Here is a 15,013-nt window from a genome sequence, read left to right on the forward strand (position 1 = left end):
ATATATATATATATATTTAATTATTTATATATATACATATATATTTATATAAACTAATTTTTATGTTTATTATGACTCATACATTATTTTTTATATTTATTATTATTATATATATAAAAAAGATTATATATAACCTTTTGAAGTATTTTTCAATTTTTAATTAATTATTTGAGTTGTCCAAATGAATCATTTGAATTGAACATAACAATTAACAAACTTTAACCAAGTTGAATTCGAGCTAAAAACATAACTTGTATCAAACTCGAGTCGAGTTTTGAACTGAATCAATCCTTATCGAGCTAAACCGAGTTAAACTCTGGTTCGACTCTTTTCCAATCCTAAAGACATACACCACTAGACCCCTTCTTGGTTTGGAGTAAGTGTTTGATATATGTTAAGTTAGTTATATTCTATACTTCATTTATGCATAGTTGATATAAAATATTATTGGAATCCTTGATTAATTCTTCAAAAAAAAAACTACCTTTAACTAAAAAACAAGAGAGTAGGAAGATAATTATACAAAAGTTTAGTACTTTATATACAAAATTGATATTCACAAGAAAATTCAAGATTCACATCTTAAAACATGATAATCCAACTTTCCATCTCTCCCCATTTTAAGATTATTGTAAATGTTACCTTTTCAAACAATTTTCTAAATCTTTTAACAAACATGAAAATCTCACATTTCAAATAAGATATTCCCAAAAATGTGAAAACATTTATGGTATTAGACACAGCCTTACTGAGTTTCGAAAATTCTTTAAATAGTCTTTAATACTCAATTGATGAATGATTAAGAATTGATTAAATTTATTTGTTTTTTTTATGTATGACGTATTCCAACCCGAAATTATTGAGCTTAGTCATTTCGTCACATCTAATCGACTAAAACCAAAAGTTAAAGCTCGAACAAACGCATGGAATCATTAATTGACCATAAAATTAAAAAAATAACATGTCATTTTTGTATAGTTGAGAAGATTTTTAGGATAGTCTATAATAATGTTTTTAAAGTAAAAATATTGAGAATTTCTGATTATTGACATTTCAAATAAATGTCTATTTTTTATGCATCCGAAATGAAAGAACAAACTTAACACTCAGATAAATGGTCCCAAGAGCATAAAAAACAAAAGAATTGCTGATATCTGTAGGCGCAACCACCCAAATCCTCAAAGAATCTATGTTATAAGGAATCAACATCTCATGTCATCCTCAATATTAACGTTTGTGTTCCACATATTAACTAAAATATGTCATTTAATTAAAAAATTATTAAAATTAAAATTAATATTTTTATATTGTTTGATGAAATTCTACTTCAGATAGTTTTTTTGGACAATAAATCTCTGTTATGTTAAAGACATAGTTTTTGCTTGGCTAAGCGTGTGCTCCACAAAAACCTTTTACATTATAGTAACCTATACAAACTCAAAAGAGAAAAGGATCTAATGGTATATAACTCTGCATCAATATTATACTTAACTCAAAATCATGTTTGGCAATTTTTATTGGACCACCTGAATTACTCGTCACAAATAATGTACTAAGCAAAATCTCAAACTCATATCTTGACGAATTTTTTATAGATGAATTATCATCCTAAAGAAACTTCTTTATCACTTGTAAGATTATAATATAGAATTTTAGGAACAACTTAATTGTTTTGAAACGTGCGTAATGTCCCACTGTATTTAATTACCATCAATTTATTTTATAAATTTTATGTTTTTTCTTGCTATTTTAATTTATATATCAGACATGGTGCGGCATATATCCATCTGAAACAAAACTTATTATGATTGACTTGATTTGGTTGGTTTAATTTAAGTTTCTTGATCAAAATGTTCAGTGATCCAACTAAATCAAACTAATGAAATTTGTATAGTTTAATCTAAATTTTTTTCTCTCACAAAAACCAAACCAACAAAAAGAACAACGTGTATCTCTAGCTATTCCTTTATTTGGCTTTATAAGTTGCCATGTTAGGTTGTAGGCAAAATTATTGCATTGCTCCCTCAAGTTATTTAATATTTTCAAGATTAAAATGTCAAGTGGGTTTTAGGTAAAACTATTACTCATCGAAAAAAAAGGTAAAACTATTGCATTGCTAGTTGGGTCCATATATTTATCAACATGTGATTTGATGACATATAGGAATGGTTGGATGAAATTGGCTTTGAGATCATTTATGATTTATCTTCTCTTTTCTTATGAGGAATTACATCCTCCATTCCGTGAAAGTAGAAGCTATATCTACATATTTTATTTGTCCTAAATTGTCTATCATTTTTTATCTTGGGTTAATCATAATATCAAATTTTTATTTTTTTTAAATATTTTAATGTGATAATATCTATCTGAGTTCTGAGAGACAGAGAATGAACTGTTTGAGACAATTGAATGATTAATCTCTATCCAAGATATATACGTGGACCCGATTGATTAGAATAAGTTTTGTCAAAGTGACTTTTTTTTTTGAAAGAAATTGAAAATATAATTTCTAAAATAATAGAGAGCTGATTTCATCTTTCTTTGCATCTTTTTTTAACCAGAATAAACATTTTTATTAAAAAAATAAAACCTATACCAACGTGCCCACGTTTTCCCACAGAGATCATATTGGTTGGTCGGCTTACTACAGCCAGCAAAGCATAAAAAACCATCCACCTCAAGTGTCTCATAAGCATTGCGTTTATGTTCTTCAACTTTTGTTTACACAGAAATTTTAATCTGCATTGTTTAACTTATTGTTAATCCCTTATATAAATTACGTACAATATTTTACTTTACTGATTTTTAAGGATCTAGTGTACTCACTTATATAAATATTATATATGCAAATCCCATAACAATAAACTAGTTAAATTGCATACAGAGAATTGTGTAAACGTTGCATGAAGATTAATTTATGTATTCATATTCATCCTTTCAGGTCTGAGAACTTCTAATGACCCAACTTTCAAATTTCAGGTCTAAGAACTTCTTAATTATATATAGAATAAATCTAAAGAGAGAATCTAACATCATACACAAAAATATTGTTTCAAGAAAATGTCAGATCTTGGTCTTGGATTAATGGTAGAAGTGACAAGTCTATAATGATCTACTCTAACTAGGTTGCAAACCCACGAGATTGTCATATGAAATTGTTTTAGACCAGTTACATACATTTTTTAGATACATCATATTTTCCTAAATTAGAATCTTGTAATTTCTTGTAATTCCCTACCTTTGATACTCTATTAACTGAATTTTTTTTCGCTGATTACAAAAAATACAGAAACATATTCTTAGAAAAAAGTTGGTGATGAGGGCTAAGCTTTAATCTTTATTATTTTTCTCTTGAATATATATTGGCATGAGTGAGCAAAGTACTTAATTTTTAAGACGACACTAAAGAACTCGTACTTGGTCACTTGTTTAGTATCACAGTTCTATACAAAGATTGATGATCATTACAATAACATAACTGGCCATAAGTGAATAGCTGAATATATTATATGTACTTAAGTTAAGCCAAAAAGTTTAATTAGCCGTACTTAGACATAGTTGTATATATTTTCAAATTAAGCAATATTGGAGATTGATATTTGGTACGGCCTAACATGATTTACTTTAATGATCATTACCTAAAAAGACATACCTGAGTGACGAAGAGACAATGAAACATTACTTTAAAAACATTGAAAGGAGTAACATGTTACTACTCTTTCATGTAACGGTACTCATGTCAGGATATATTACTAGTACATGTTTGCACATGACAAGAGGGTACGGATACATGAGAGCATTACCTAAACAACAACGGCCACAACAGCAGGGTTGGTGCACAATGTGGGATGGGAGTAATTGGGAGCGTGTGGCCCATCCCACAAGGCAATGTCACACACCCCCACTCTACATCACTCATTAGTGGATCACTTTTTTTTTAATCATGTGTATCACATCCCATAGCGGAAACCTAATCCTTTTCGACTGATTGTTAAAGTAAGTTTTATTTCTCTCAACTAGTTTACTTTCACCAATAAGTTGTTGATTTAGTGGTATAATACTTAGAAAGACTAAAAAACAATACTTGTTAGGCGAGAGTCTGGCTCCTCTCCATTAATGGAGAGGACAGTGCATATGTATGATTATGACACATGGAATAACAAAAATCCAATGGTTCATATTTTTACTTTTTTATAAATTAATAATTTTAAAAAATTGCCCCTCTCACATTCCCAGTAATGGAGAGTACAATCTAAACTGGAGAGGAATCATGTTCTTATTAGGTGGGGTAGTCACATATCCTAAAAAAATATTAATATTTTACCTATAAGATGAATATTTTTAGTAGTATCAAAAAATTACAATTTGTGTTGGAGTATGTGTAAAAGATGATAAAACCCATCAAATATAAAGAGAGGATTGGTTTAGATGTTACCAAAGATTGTGTTTCAGTTTTACATATATGGGACTAGTGGTGGTCCCTCAGATTGGTACGTTACAGATATAGATACGAATCCTTTTGTGGGGTTGTCTTAGTATAGCGTACGGTAACCATTTTAGTGCTGCTTCATTCAATTATCTACATAAGGATACGCTTTTGGATTTAGACAATAATCAAGTTGACCAAAGACATGGGGCTAGTGGTATTGCCAGTGTCCTTTCTTTCGGTCAAAAGAAGAGCAAAAAAGGTTCCATTGCAACCAATAAGGGAGCTTAATTCAAGTTTTTCTTTTTATCATGAAAATTGCATGAACAATAGAACATTTAGATAGAGCCACCACACCTTGACGTTCTAACTACTAACTGTAGAATAGAAATGCATGATGAATAATCAAGCCTTGCTGAGATAAGTGACCTTTTGGGTAGGAAATGAAATTGGCATCACTTGTTTGTTGGGTTTCACTATGTCTTCTAAGAATATTTTTTAACAAATTGTGATCTTTGAATAAATTATACTCTCATTTTTTATCATATTTTTTGGTCTAACATACATATATGACTAGAACCTAGGTCTTGTTTAAGGAAAAACAAGTATATGCAACTTGAACCAATTACCATTTTGGTTTATATTAAAACAATGAAATGTTTGATTTTCCAAAAAACAAATCTCACTTAACATAAGATCTTAAAAAAGAGAATATGATTCACACTAAAAATTTATTCACATATGAATCCAACCTCTTCATCTCTTACATTTGAAGTTGCTGGGCATATTATATTACTTTGCTGAGCATTTAATCTTTTATGAAATATTATAATAATAGTATATTTTGTTGCAAGATCCACAATATTAACTAAATAAAGTATACATAATATTACTTTCACCATATTTTTACTATTACGGTGGATAAGTAAGTACCCTTCTCCTCGAGGTTTAGTATGAATGAATATTTCGTATCAAATTTTGTCCACTACTATATCCAGCAGTAATGATAATCAATTAGAAAAGTAATAATAATAATAGAGTTTAATAGATATGTCATATTACACAGGCCCCGAAAGTAGTTAGTCTTTATAAAAGGGTGAAAAGTTACCTATAAAAAATGTTACTATTTATCTACTATGGGACATAATACCAATAGAATTTACCGAGAGTCAATCAACTTTTGGCTACTCAAAGTTGCAAAATGGGTACAGGCATTGCCATCTGAATATGTCTGAGTTTCACTGTGTTTCACTGTGTTTCTGGAGTATGAAGGTATAATAGAGTTTGATAATTTTTTATATTATTTTATTAAAAATAATTAAAATCTGTATTGTTAAAAAAATTCCTTTAACATGTGTAAGCAGTTGCATCTTTTGATGGACTATCCAATATTAAGATTATATAAGACACAGTAATAACTATCGACCAGAAGCACAGTTTATGGGAAAACATGGAGAATTCATTTAAACAAAATCATACTTAAAAATAAAAAGGAAATTTGAATAAGGATAAAATGCAATAAAGGTTTTATTAATAATACTAGTGAATCTCAAAGTTCCTAGGTTGGTTTATGAAGTAACCACCCATCGTGGCTCACCCCAATTTAACATGAATTCAATGTTTTCATGTTCACCACCTTCTTTGCACCTTCTTAACCTTTCATACTTTTCCATTCTCATATCACACTCATATCCATCATCAACATGAACTTCTTCTTCTCCTTTTTCAGCATCTCTTCTTTGTCCATTCACTCCATTTTCAAATTCTTCACTAAACCCAGAAACAATAATAGGGTCTAACCCCACACTATTCTCAACCAACATAGAACTCTCACATGTAACATCATCATCATCATCATCAACTTCTTCTACTCCTTCTTCAACACATTCAATATGTCCATTCATTTCATTTTCAAATTCTTCATCAAAGTCATAATCAACATCTTTTTCTTCTTCTTCTTCTTCATCATCTTCTGGGTCAAAACATGGGATGTGATTATTCAAAAGGTGGAGGCGAAGACGGCCATGGCTTCTCTCAGCATGAAAGGAAGAAACAAACATTGGTGGGGCCTTGGTAACTTCAATCACAAGCCTTCCGTCTTCACGGTGTGGCATCACACGTAGAGATTCTGATCCTGTTATTGTTGTTAAAGGAGGTGGAAAATTCATGGTTTTTCCTTTCTTAGCTGCCAAAACTTTACAAGGTTGTCTTTGCTCCCTTGTATTCATATCCGATAAAGAGACCATGTTCATGTTCATGTTCATGTTTATGTCCATGTCAATTTCGTTCTCTACAATGTCACTGCCACTTTCACTCCCTAGGTTCTCAGTGCATAGTTCAAGGCTCCTTGGGCTGAGTATCAGGGAGGAACGATTATGTTGAGGGTGAACATATTGTGGTGATATTTCATTGGTGGAGACATTGGAAAGTGTTTCAAGAAAACTCCAACTACTTGTGTTATTAGGGTTGGAGGATAAGGCTGTTTGTGTCTCTATTTTGTTGTTGTTTTTGCTTTCTTCATGGTTGTTGGTTTTGATGTTTGAATCCCATAAACATGGTTTGAAGGCTAAATCAAAGGGTTGTTGAGAGTGGGTGGGAAATGGTTTTGAGGAAGGTAACCTCAACCTGAGTGTTCTTGACTCAACAATCTGAGACTCAATATGTGACTGCAAACCATGGCACACAATTGCAGACATTAGAGATGGTTAAGATTCAAAGCTAAGGAAAGAGGTAGGAATGGAAATAAACCTAGAAGAAAGTGGTGGAGGCAGAGGAAAAAACAGAGGAATATAGAGTTTGTTCTTTGAGGAGAGAATGAAAGAGATTGTGGGAATTGGCATGGAGAAGAAGTGATGGATTTGAGAGTAAATTTGTAGTCCAAAAAAGTGCTAGAGGGTTATGTCATAGTAGGGAATAGGAGACTTTTGCACCACTAGAATTATACAACACTTAGTCCACCACACAATACAAAGTAGAATAAAAAAAAATGTATTTTTCAAAGTAAGAAAAAATCAGGGAAGCAGAGAAGAAAAAGAAGATCCTCATGTTGGTAGTATTTTTGTTTCAGACCTAATGTCAGAGGGTAATAGTTTTCTGCAGAAATTCCCTTCATGGCTATCTTAAGTTTCCATAAATTTGGGCTTTTAGGTATGTCCTGATGTGGAAACATGAAATAAATGTATAAATAGGATACGCATGTGTGTGACACAAAATATATACTTTTTGGGACATCAAATATATTTCTACCAGATTTATCATTCTTTCCAAAAGAAAGCCAACAGAAAAAAGGCCAAAGCAAAAATGGATTCTGTCAAATATTACTTTAATGGTGATATCTTTCCTTTTTACATGCAGGGTCTATAAGTAGTTATTTTGTTGGCATCCATAGTTATTTGTCTAAGGATTCAGAATACCATGTTGAGTCAAAATTTAGGTTGATTGTTATATATTTATTCTAGAGAAAGTTAGAGATGAAATGAAACATCAGCACACTGGTTTGAAGCGCAATGGTAACTGCTGAGTTTTTATCTTCCAAGTAGTAGATAGAAAATGATAAATAGAATCAAATGAGGATTTAAATATCAAACAAGATAATTTCAAGCTTAAAAAACTCTATTATAATTTAAAGACACATTTCGTATAGTATATATAATATATATATATATATATACTAGTCTTTCAAATTGTGGACTGTATCATGTGATATGGCCACAATATTAGAGCCGCAACTACATTACACTACAATTATGATGTGACACACAATCATAATGATGCGATCGCATTTGGGCTATATCAGGCTGCAATTCAACCACATCAATATCAAAAATATATTTTTGCTCACAAAATAATTCACATTTCAACGACTGCATCTGCAACACAACAACCACAATTGTAATAAACACAATCCCAATAACAACTACTATTTAAAACAACACCTATATATACATATATAATAAAACCATTTGTGTACATATATTTTATGTAATAATAATTTAAAATTTTAAATAATTAGTTTCAGACCACATTTTACCCATTTACTTTCAAGATTTTGTGATTTACCAAAGTGGTAACTTTGGTTGGTAGATGTTTGAAAGATTTCCTGCTATATGCATCAATGATTGCGTTTAGGGAAAATCTGGAGCCATAAAAACAGGATCTCATGCCTTTATTTTCAGCATAAGGTTTGAAATTCTTCAATATACACCAACAGTGAGTCCAACTCAGCAGGACATGTTCTGTCTAATGGTTCATCAAATTCAAACAACTTCATCATAGTTTGCCACAACAAGTTTAGAGCATATAGTTTATGTGGCATTCACATCATAATACTTTTTAATTTTCACCATTTATCACCGATCATCTTTGTATATTATATATTATTAAATACAAAAAAACTAATAAAGTATATAATTTTTTATCAGCAATATTTTTTTGTAATATCAAGGATATCATTCACCTTATACCTAAGAAATTAATCTCTTATAAAGAGTGTGAGCAGTCGTACTAACAAATGTTGTTTTTAGAAATTAAAATTAAAATTTTTGGTCGTCATCAAAAATCTAATGAAAGTGTTATACCACTACAAATGTCTTGCCACAAGATAAACACAATAGGTTGTATCAAAATAGGGAGTAAAGAAAAAAAAAACAACTTGGGATAGATTGTGCTTGAAACATGAATTACAACATTCTAGTTCAGACAAAATTTATCCTCCTTATTTATTAAGGTTATGGTAAATTGACCCTTAGATTTATTCGAATCATAGAAAATCATGAATGGACAATTATGAGAATCTTTAAAAATAAGGATATAGATAAAGTTATAATCCATCTTAAGAAGAGATAAATGAATTATATTTATAATAGATATAATGAGTATACTGACATCTCCTGAGTTTTACTGAAATTACACAAATTACCCCTTACTTTTTTATACCTACACAAACATCCTCTAGTTTTTATACTTTCATTACACTCACCTCCCCTGCAAAAGAATAAATAAGTGTAATATTTTAAACAAAAATTATGATAATGCAATTAACTTAAATAAAACATGATATATTGTGTAGACAATTCGAAATTATATACAAATCAATGTATCTTTATTATTTTTTGTTACAAAATACATCAACAATTCTAAAAAGAAATATTGTTTAAATCGCTTTTATAATATAGTGTAATGAACCAAAAATAATATAATGACTCATATATTATTTGGACTTGTCTTCACAATATATCATTTTTTGTTTAACTTAATTGCATTTATCACATTTTTTGTTTAAAATATTACACTTATTTCTTATAAATGAGAGATTTATATAGGTATAAAAAGTAAGAAATAATTTATGTAATATCACTAAAACTTAGGAGTGTCAATGTAATTTACTCTAACCAATAATTATGTTTATCCATGAATCAACCCATACGCATTTATATACAAGTTAAGAATACGATCACAGTTATCGTGAGGAATAATTTTCTTTAACCAAAAAATTTAGACTTCTTTTTTTTGTTTTGGTTATCGACTTCTTTATCTTTACTCTCAGCACTCAACGAAAAACGATTTTTCTTTAAAGTTGCAATTCTTTTTTGGTACATTAAAAAAAGGAAATATATTGAAAATCTAATGATATAATCAATGATACTTAAGCGCCTTGAATAATGGATTTGGCTGATTTTAGTGGATTTACAATTTGTGAACTGAGAATTATACAATCGACCCCTTTAATATAATTGAGACTAAACTTCCTGAATCAATTATTTTAATATATTTCAGAATACACTTACAGGAAGGAGAAAAATTCCACATGTTTTCTTTAACACAGTTATTTCAATACAACTGATCTTCAAAACTATAAGTCTTTACTGTCATATTTAATAAACGATCATGTCACTTGTTGAAAAAGGGTAAAATAGACAATCAAATCTCCAATAAATTAAAAAAAAACTTTACACAATAATTTTGCTATATTCAATAATATTCTTTTAGTTACCGAATATTCTCTTTCAATAATTATTTTTTTTATATGAATTGAATTTTTTTGATTAATATAATTTACGAGGAAACAATCAAACCTTATATTATGGATATAATGAGACATTATACTTTTAGATTCAGACATTGTTATTTATAGTACAATTAATGATCATTTAATAAGATATTGATAAAAATATATATAATGAAAGTTAGTTTAAACAAAAAAAACTTTAAAACTGTTAATAAATAACTAAATAGATAAAATGTTCAATACATTATCTACTATTCATTTATATTAATTTTATTGTAGCGGAAGACACATGGAGGAAAAGAGAAAATATAATAGGGAAAATGACACCGAGAAATTAACGTGGTTCAGCAATTTGCCTACGTCCACGGTTGAAGAGCAACAATGATATTATCACTATGATAAAAGAGAATTACAAGTTCACTCAAGTGTTTCACTCACTTCCCAAAACCCAAGTACACCCAATATCACTCTCACTCACTTATATCTTAAACACTAAAATATTCCTCACAATATTAGAACAAGAGAAGAAGAGAGAATATGCACTAAGGCTAGAATATTGGTGTGTCTTACAATGGCTTGGAGCATTCCTATTTATAGCCAAAGCCTTGAGGATCCTATGGCCAAAAACAAAGATGCTTCACCACAACCTCTTCTTCTCATTGGCTACAAAAGAGGTTACACTATAGCCACTCATTTTACTTGGCCACAAGAAGGTTTCATCATAGCCACTTCTTTTGCCACATCATTCTCTTTTTCTTTTAAGCCAATATTTAATAAATCTCCACCTTGGCTAAAAGACTATCATAACTATTTTCATGTTGCTCTTCTTCATGCCAACTAGAGATTCTGGACATCAATCAAGTCCTGACAATGTCTGAACTTCGTTGTTGGAACTGGATTCGTCATCATGTCAGCAGGATTATTTGCACTGGGTATTTTCTTACACAAGGCCATCGAAAGTTTGAAATGAGACGCTCATGGAGTAGTGACTGGTTTAGCATTTTGCATGCCAAATCGTTCCAACACTTTCTCAATATACTTCTTTTGTGATAGAAAGAGCGTCCCTTCTTTTCTATCTCTCTGAATCTCCATTCCTAGAATTTTCCTTCCAGCTCCTAAGTCCTTCATTTCAAACTCTGAGCTCAATTGAGCTTTTAAGCTTTTTATTTCTGACATGTTCTTACATGCGATCAACATGTCATCAACATAAAGAAGGAGATAGATAAATGACTTATTTGCCAGCTTCTTGTAGTAGACACAACTATCATGCTCACTTCTACAATAGCCATTTTCGAGCATGAAGGTGTCAAACCGTCGATACCACTGTCTAGAAGATTGTTTTAAGCCATATAAGGATTTCTTCAGTAAGCAAACATGATCTTCCTTCCCTTGAACTTCAAATCCTTCAGGTTGTTTCATATAGATTTGTTCCTCCAACTCACCATGCAAGAATGTTGTTTTGACATCTAGTTGCTCAAGTTCCATATCAAATTGAGCTACAATGGCAAGTAGGATGCGAATAGAGCTATGTTTTACCACAGGGGAGAAAACTTCATTGAAATCAATTCATTCTCTTTGTGTAAAACCTTTGGCCACGAATCGCGCTTTGAATCTTGCATCTTCAACTCCAGGATTCCTTTATTCTTCTTGAAGACCCATTTGCATCCAACAACCTTTTGAGACTTTGGTCGTTTCTCAAGAACCCAAGTATGATTCTTATGAAGAGACTCAATTTCCTCTCTCATGGCAGAAATCCATTTGGAAGCTTCTTTATTGTTGATAGCTTCTTCATATGATTGTGGCTCACAATTGCTGATATCATCAGCAACATTTAGAACATAAGACACCAGATCAGCATAACCATATTTCTCAGGAGGTTTTATATGTCTCCTTTGCCTATCCCTAGCCAACTGATAATGTTGCAATTGGGATACATCACTACTAGTAGATGCATCATGAACTTCTTCTTCTTGATTAAATGTATTTTCCTTCGTTGGCTCCACCTCAAACTCCACCTTCTCCGAGATACTAGGGTCTTTGTTTTCACTTGAAGACTCTTTATGAGGCTTTAGCATTTCAGCTTCATTAAAAGTAACATCCCTACTGATAGTACATTTTCTTTTCTCTGGCCACCACAACTTATATCCTTTTACACCATCAGGATATCCAAGAAAAATGCATTTCAATGCTCTTGCATCAAGTTTTCCTTCTTTGTTATGAGCATATGCAGGGCAACCAAATATCCTCAAATTATCATAATTTGCAGGAACACCCGACCACATCTCTTCTGGAGTTTTAAAGTCAATAGCCGTTGATGGACATCTGTTGATCAAGTAACAAGCTGTATTGACAGCTTCCGCCCAGAATTGTTTTGGCAATCCAGCATTTGACAACATACACCTTGTCCTTTCAAGTAAGGTTCTGTTCATCCGTTCTGCAAGTCCATTTTGTTGAGGAGTGTGCCTCACAGTATAATGTCTGACAATACCATGATCCTTGCAAAAGTTTCCGAATTCTCTGCTACAAAACTCTAGGCCATTGTCAGTTCTCAGTCGCTTGATCTTCCTCCCAGTTTGCTTTTCGATCAAGGTTTTCCACTGCTTGAACTTCACAAATGCTTCACTTTTGTGTTTCAAAATGAAGATCCAAACCTTCCTTGAATAATCATCAATGAAAGTTAGCATATATCTCCTACCACCATGAGAAGGTACTTGGGAAGGACCCCACAAGTCAGAATGTACATAATCCAACGTGCCTTTTGTTCGATGAACTGCATTGTTGAATTTTATTCGACATTGCTTCCCAAAAATGCAATGTTCACAGAAGTCTACCTTCCCGACTTGTTGACCACATAGCAATCCTTGCTTGGCCAACTCGGCTAGGCCTCTTTCACTAACATGACCCATTCTTAGATGCCACAATTTGGTGACATCATAATCACTTGTTGATGAGACAGCAGCAACACCCGTGATTGTGTTTCCTTGTAGCATGTAGAGACTACTCTCTTTCTTTCCTTTCATTCCAACCATAGCGCCTTTAGATATTCTTATAGCTCCACCTTCACCTTTGTAGCTATAACCTTTTGAATCTAGTGTTCCCAAGGAAATCAGATTTTTCTTCAATTCTGGAACATGCCTTACATCTGTCAACGTCCTTACGATTCCATCGAACATCTTGATTCTAATTGAGCCGATGCCAATGACCTTGCAGGGAGCATTATTTCCCAAAAGGACCTTGCCCCCATCTAAGGGTTGGTAAGTTGAAAACCAATCCTTAATGGGACACATGTGATATGAGCATCCAGAATCAAGTACCCATTCATCTTTTGAATCGTGCTCTGAGATTATTAGTGCATCTGCACTATCATAGTCATTTGCTGCAGCTGCATCTCCATATTCATAAATATTTTCCTTGCCTTTGCGCTTTGGACAATTCTTTCTTATATGCCATTCCTTGTGACAATGAAAGCATTTATACTTTCTAGGTTTCGCTTTAGACTTGGACCTAGATTTCCCTCTTTCACCAAATTGATTTCGCCTCTCTGTTCTTCCTCTGGCAAAAAGACTATCACCTGAGCCTTCAGATCTCGAATATGATACTCTTTTCTTCAGTTCTTTTGAGTGCAACGCCGCCTTTACTTCGTCTAAGGTCAGATCTTCTCGACCATACATCATGGTGTCGATGAAGTGCTCATAAGAACTTGGAAGGGAACATAGTAGAAGAATTGCTTGGTCTTCATCTTCAATTTTAACATCAATATTCTTTAGATCAAGAATAATTTTGTTAAATTCATCCAGATGATCTTTTATGGGCTTTCCTTCCTGCATTTAAAGAGTATATATTATTTTCTTCAAATACAGCCTCTTAGTGAGTGACTCATCCTTCTCGTCCTCGGTCAGACTCTGTGGTAACTTGTTTCTACCTTCCAAGGCTTTTCCCAAGCCTTGATGAACTAGTAGAGCTTTCATCTTCAATCGCCATAGGTTGAAATCATTTTCTCCATTAAATTTCTCCAAATCAAATTTAGCACTCGCCATGATAACCGTATACCAGAACAGTATCGTAGTCCGTGAACATACACCAGGAAAGCTCCCAGGAAAGAGAGGTGGGTCTTAACAGACACGCTTAAATACCAGGTCTTTCCTAAGACAGAACTTTCCTAGACATGCACTTTCACACTATTATACCTTTCCAGTAACAAGAACAATTCTTTTCTGGTGTGTAAGATCAGACAATGCTGCAAACACAGAGCATACTAAGAATTTTCTTTTAGATCGTACGGCTTAGCATGCAAGAGCTCTACGAGCTCTGATACCAGTTTGTTGTAGCAGAAGACACATGGAGGAAATTTAAATAGAGAAAATGACACCGAGAAATTAACGTGGTTCGGCAATTTGCCTACGTCCACGGTTGAAGAGCAACAATGATACTATCACTATGATAAAAGAGAATTACAAGTTCACTCAAGTGTTTCACTCACTTCCCAAAACCCAAGTACACCCAATATCACTCTCACAATATTAGAACAAAAGAAGAAGAGAGAATACGCACTAAAGCTAGAATATTGGTGTGTCTTACAA

At 32.1% G+C, this 15,013-nt stretch overlaps 1 protein-coding gene across 3 annotated transcripts; it reads right to left on the reverse strand.

Annotated features, from left to right (window-relative positions):
- On the reverse strand, positions 5,933–7,148 carry LOC109346454 (protein FANTASTIC FOUR 3-like). 3 transcript variants are annotated; one of them, XM_019586022.1, is made up of 2 exons: positions 7,023–7,148; positions 5,933–6,992 (listed from the first exon to the last, which is right to left on the reverse strand). In XM_019586022.1, exons 1-2 carry the CDS (start codon positions 7,120–7,122, stop codon positions 5,995–5,997), a joined length of 1,098 nt encoding a protein of 365 aa, XP_019441567.1. In that variant the 5' UTR covers positions 7,123–7,148; the 3' UTR covers positions 5,933–5,994. The 3 variants fall into 3 exon arrangements, with proteins under 3 accessions (XP_019441567.1, XP_019441566.1, XP_019441565.1); XM_019586021.1 differs by having other exon boundaries at positions 5,933–6,639; positions 6,670–7,148; XM_019586020.1 differs by having other exon boundaries at positions 5,933–7,148.

This window comes from Lupinus angustifolius, chromosome LG04 (genome assembly GCF_001865875.1).
Source record: "Lupinus angustifolius cultivar Tanjil chromosome LG04, LupAngTanjil_v1.0, whole genome shotgun sequence".
NCBI lineage: Eukaryota > Viridiplantae > Streptophyta > Magnoliopsida > Fabales > Fabaceae > Lupinus > Lupinus angustifolius.

Coding starts and splice junctions, on each gene's coding strand:
- LOC109346454 (XM_019586020.1), bottom strand. CDS start 7,122: ATGTCTGCAATTGTGTGCCATGGTTTGCAGTCACATATTGAGTCTCAG.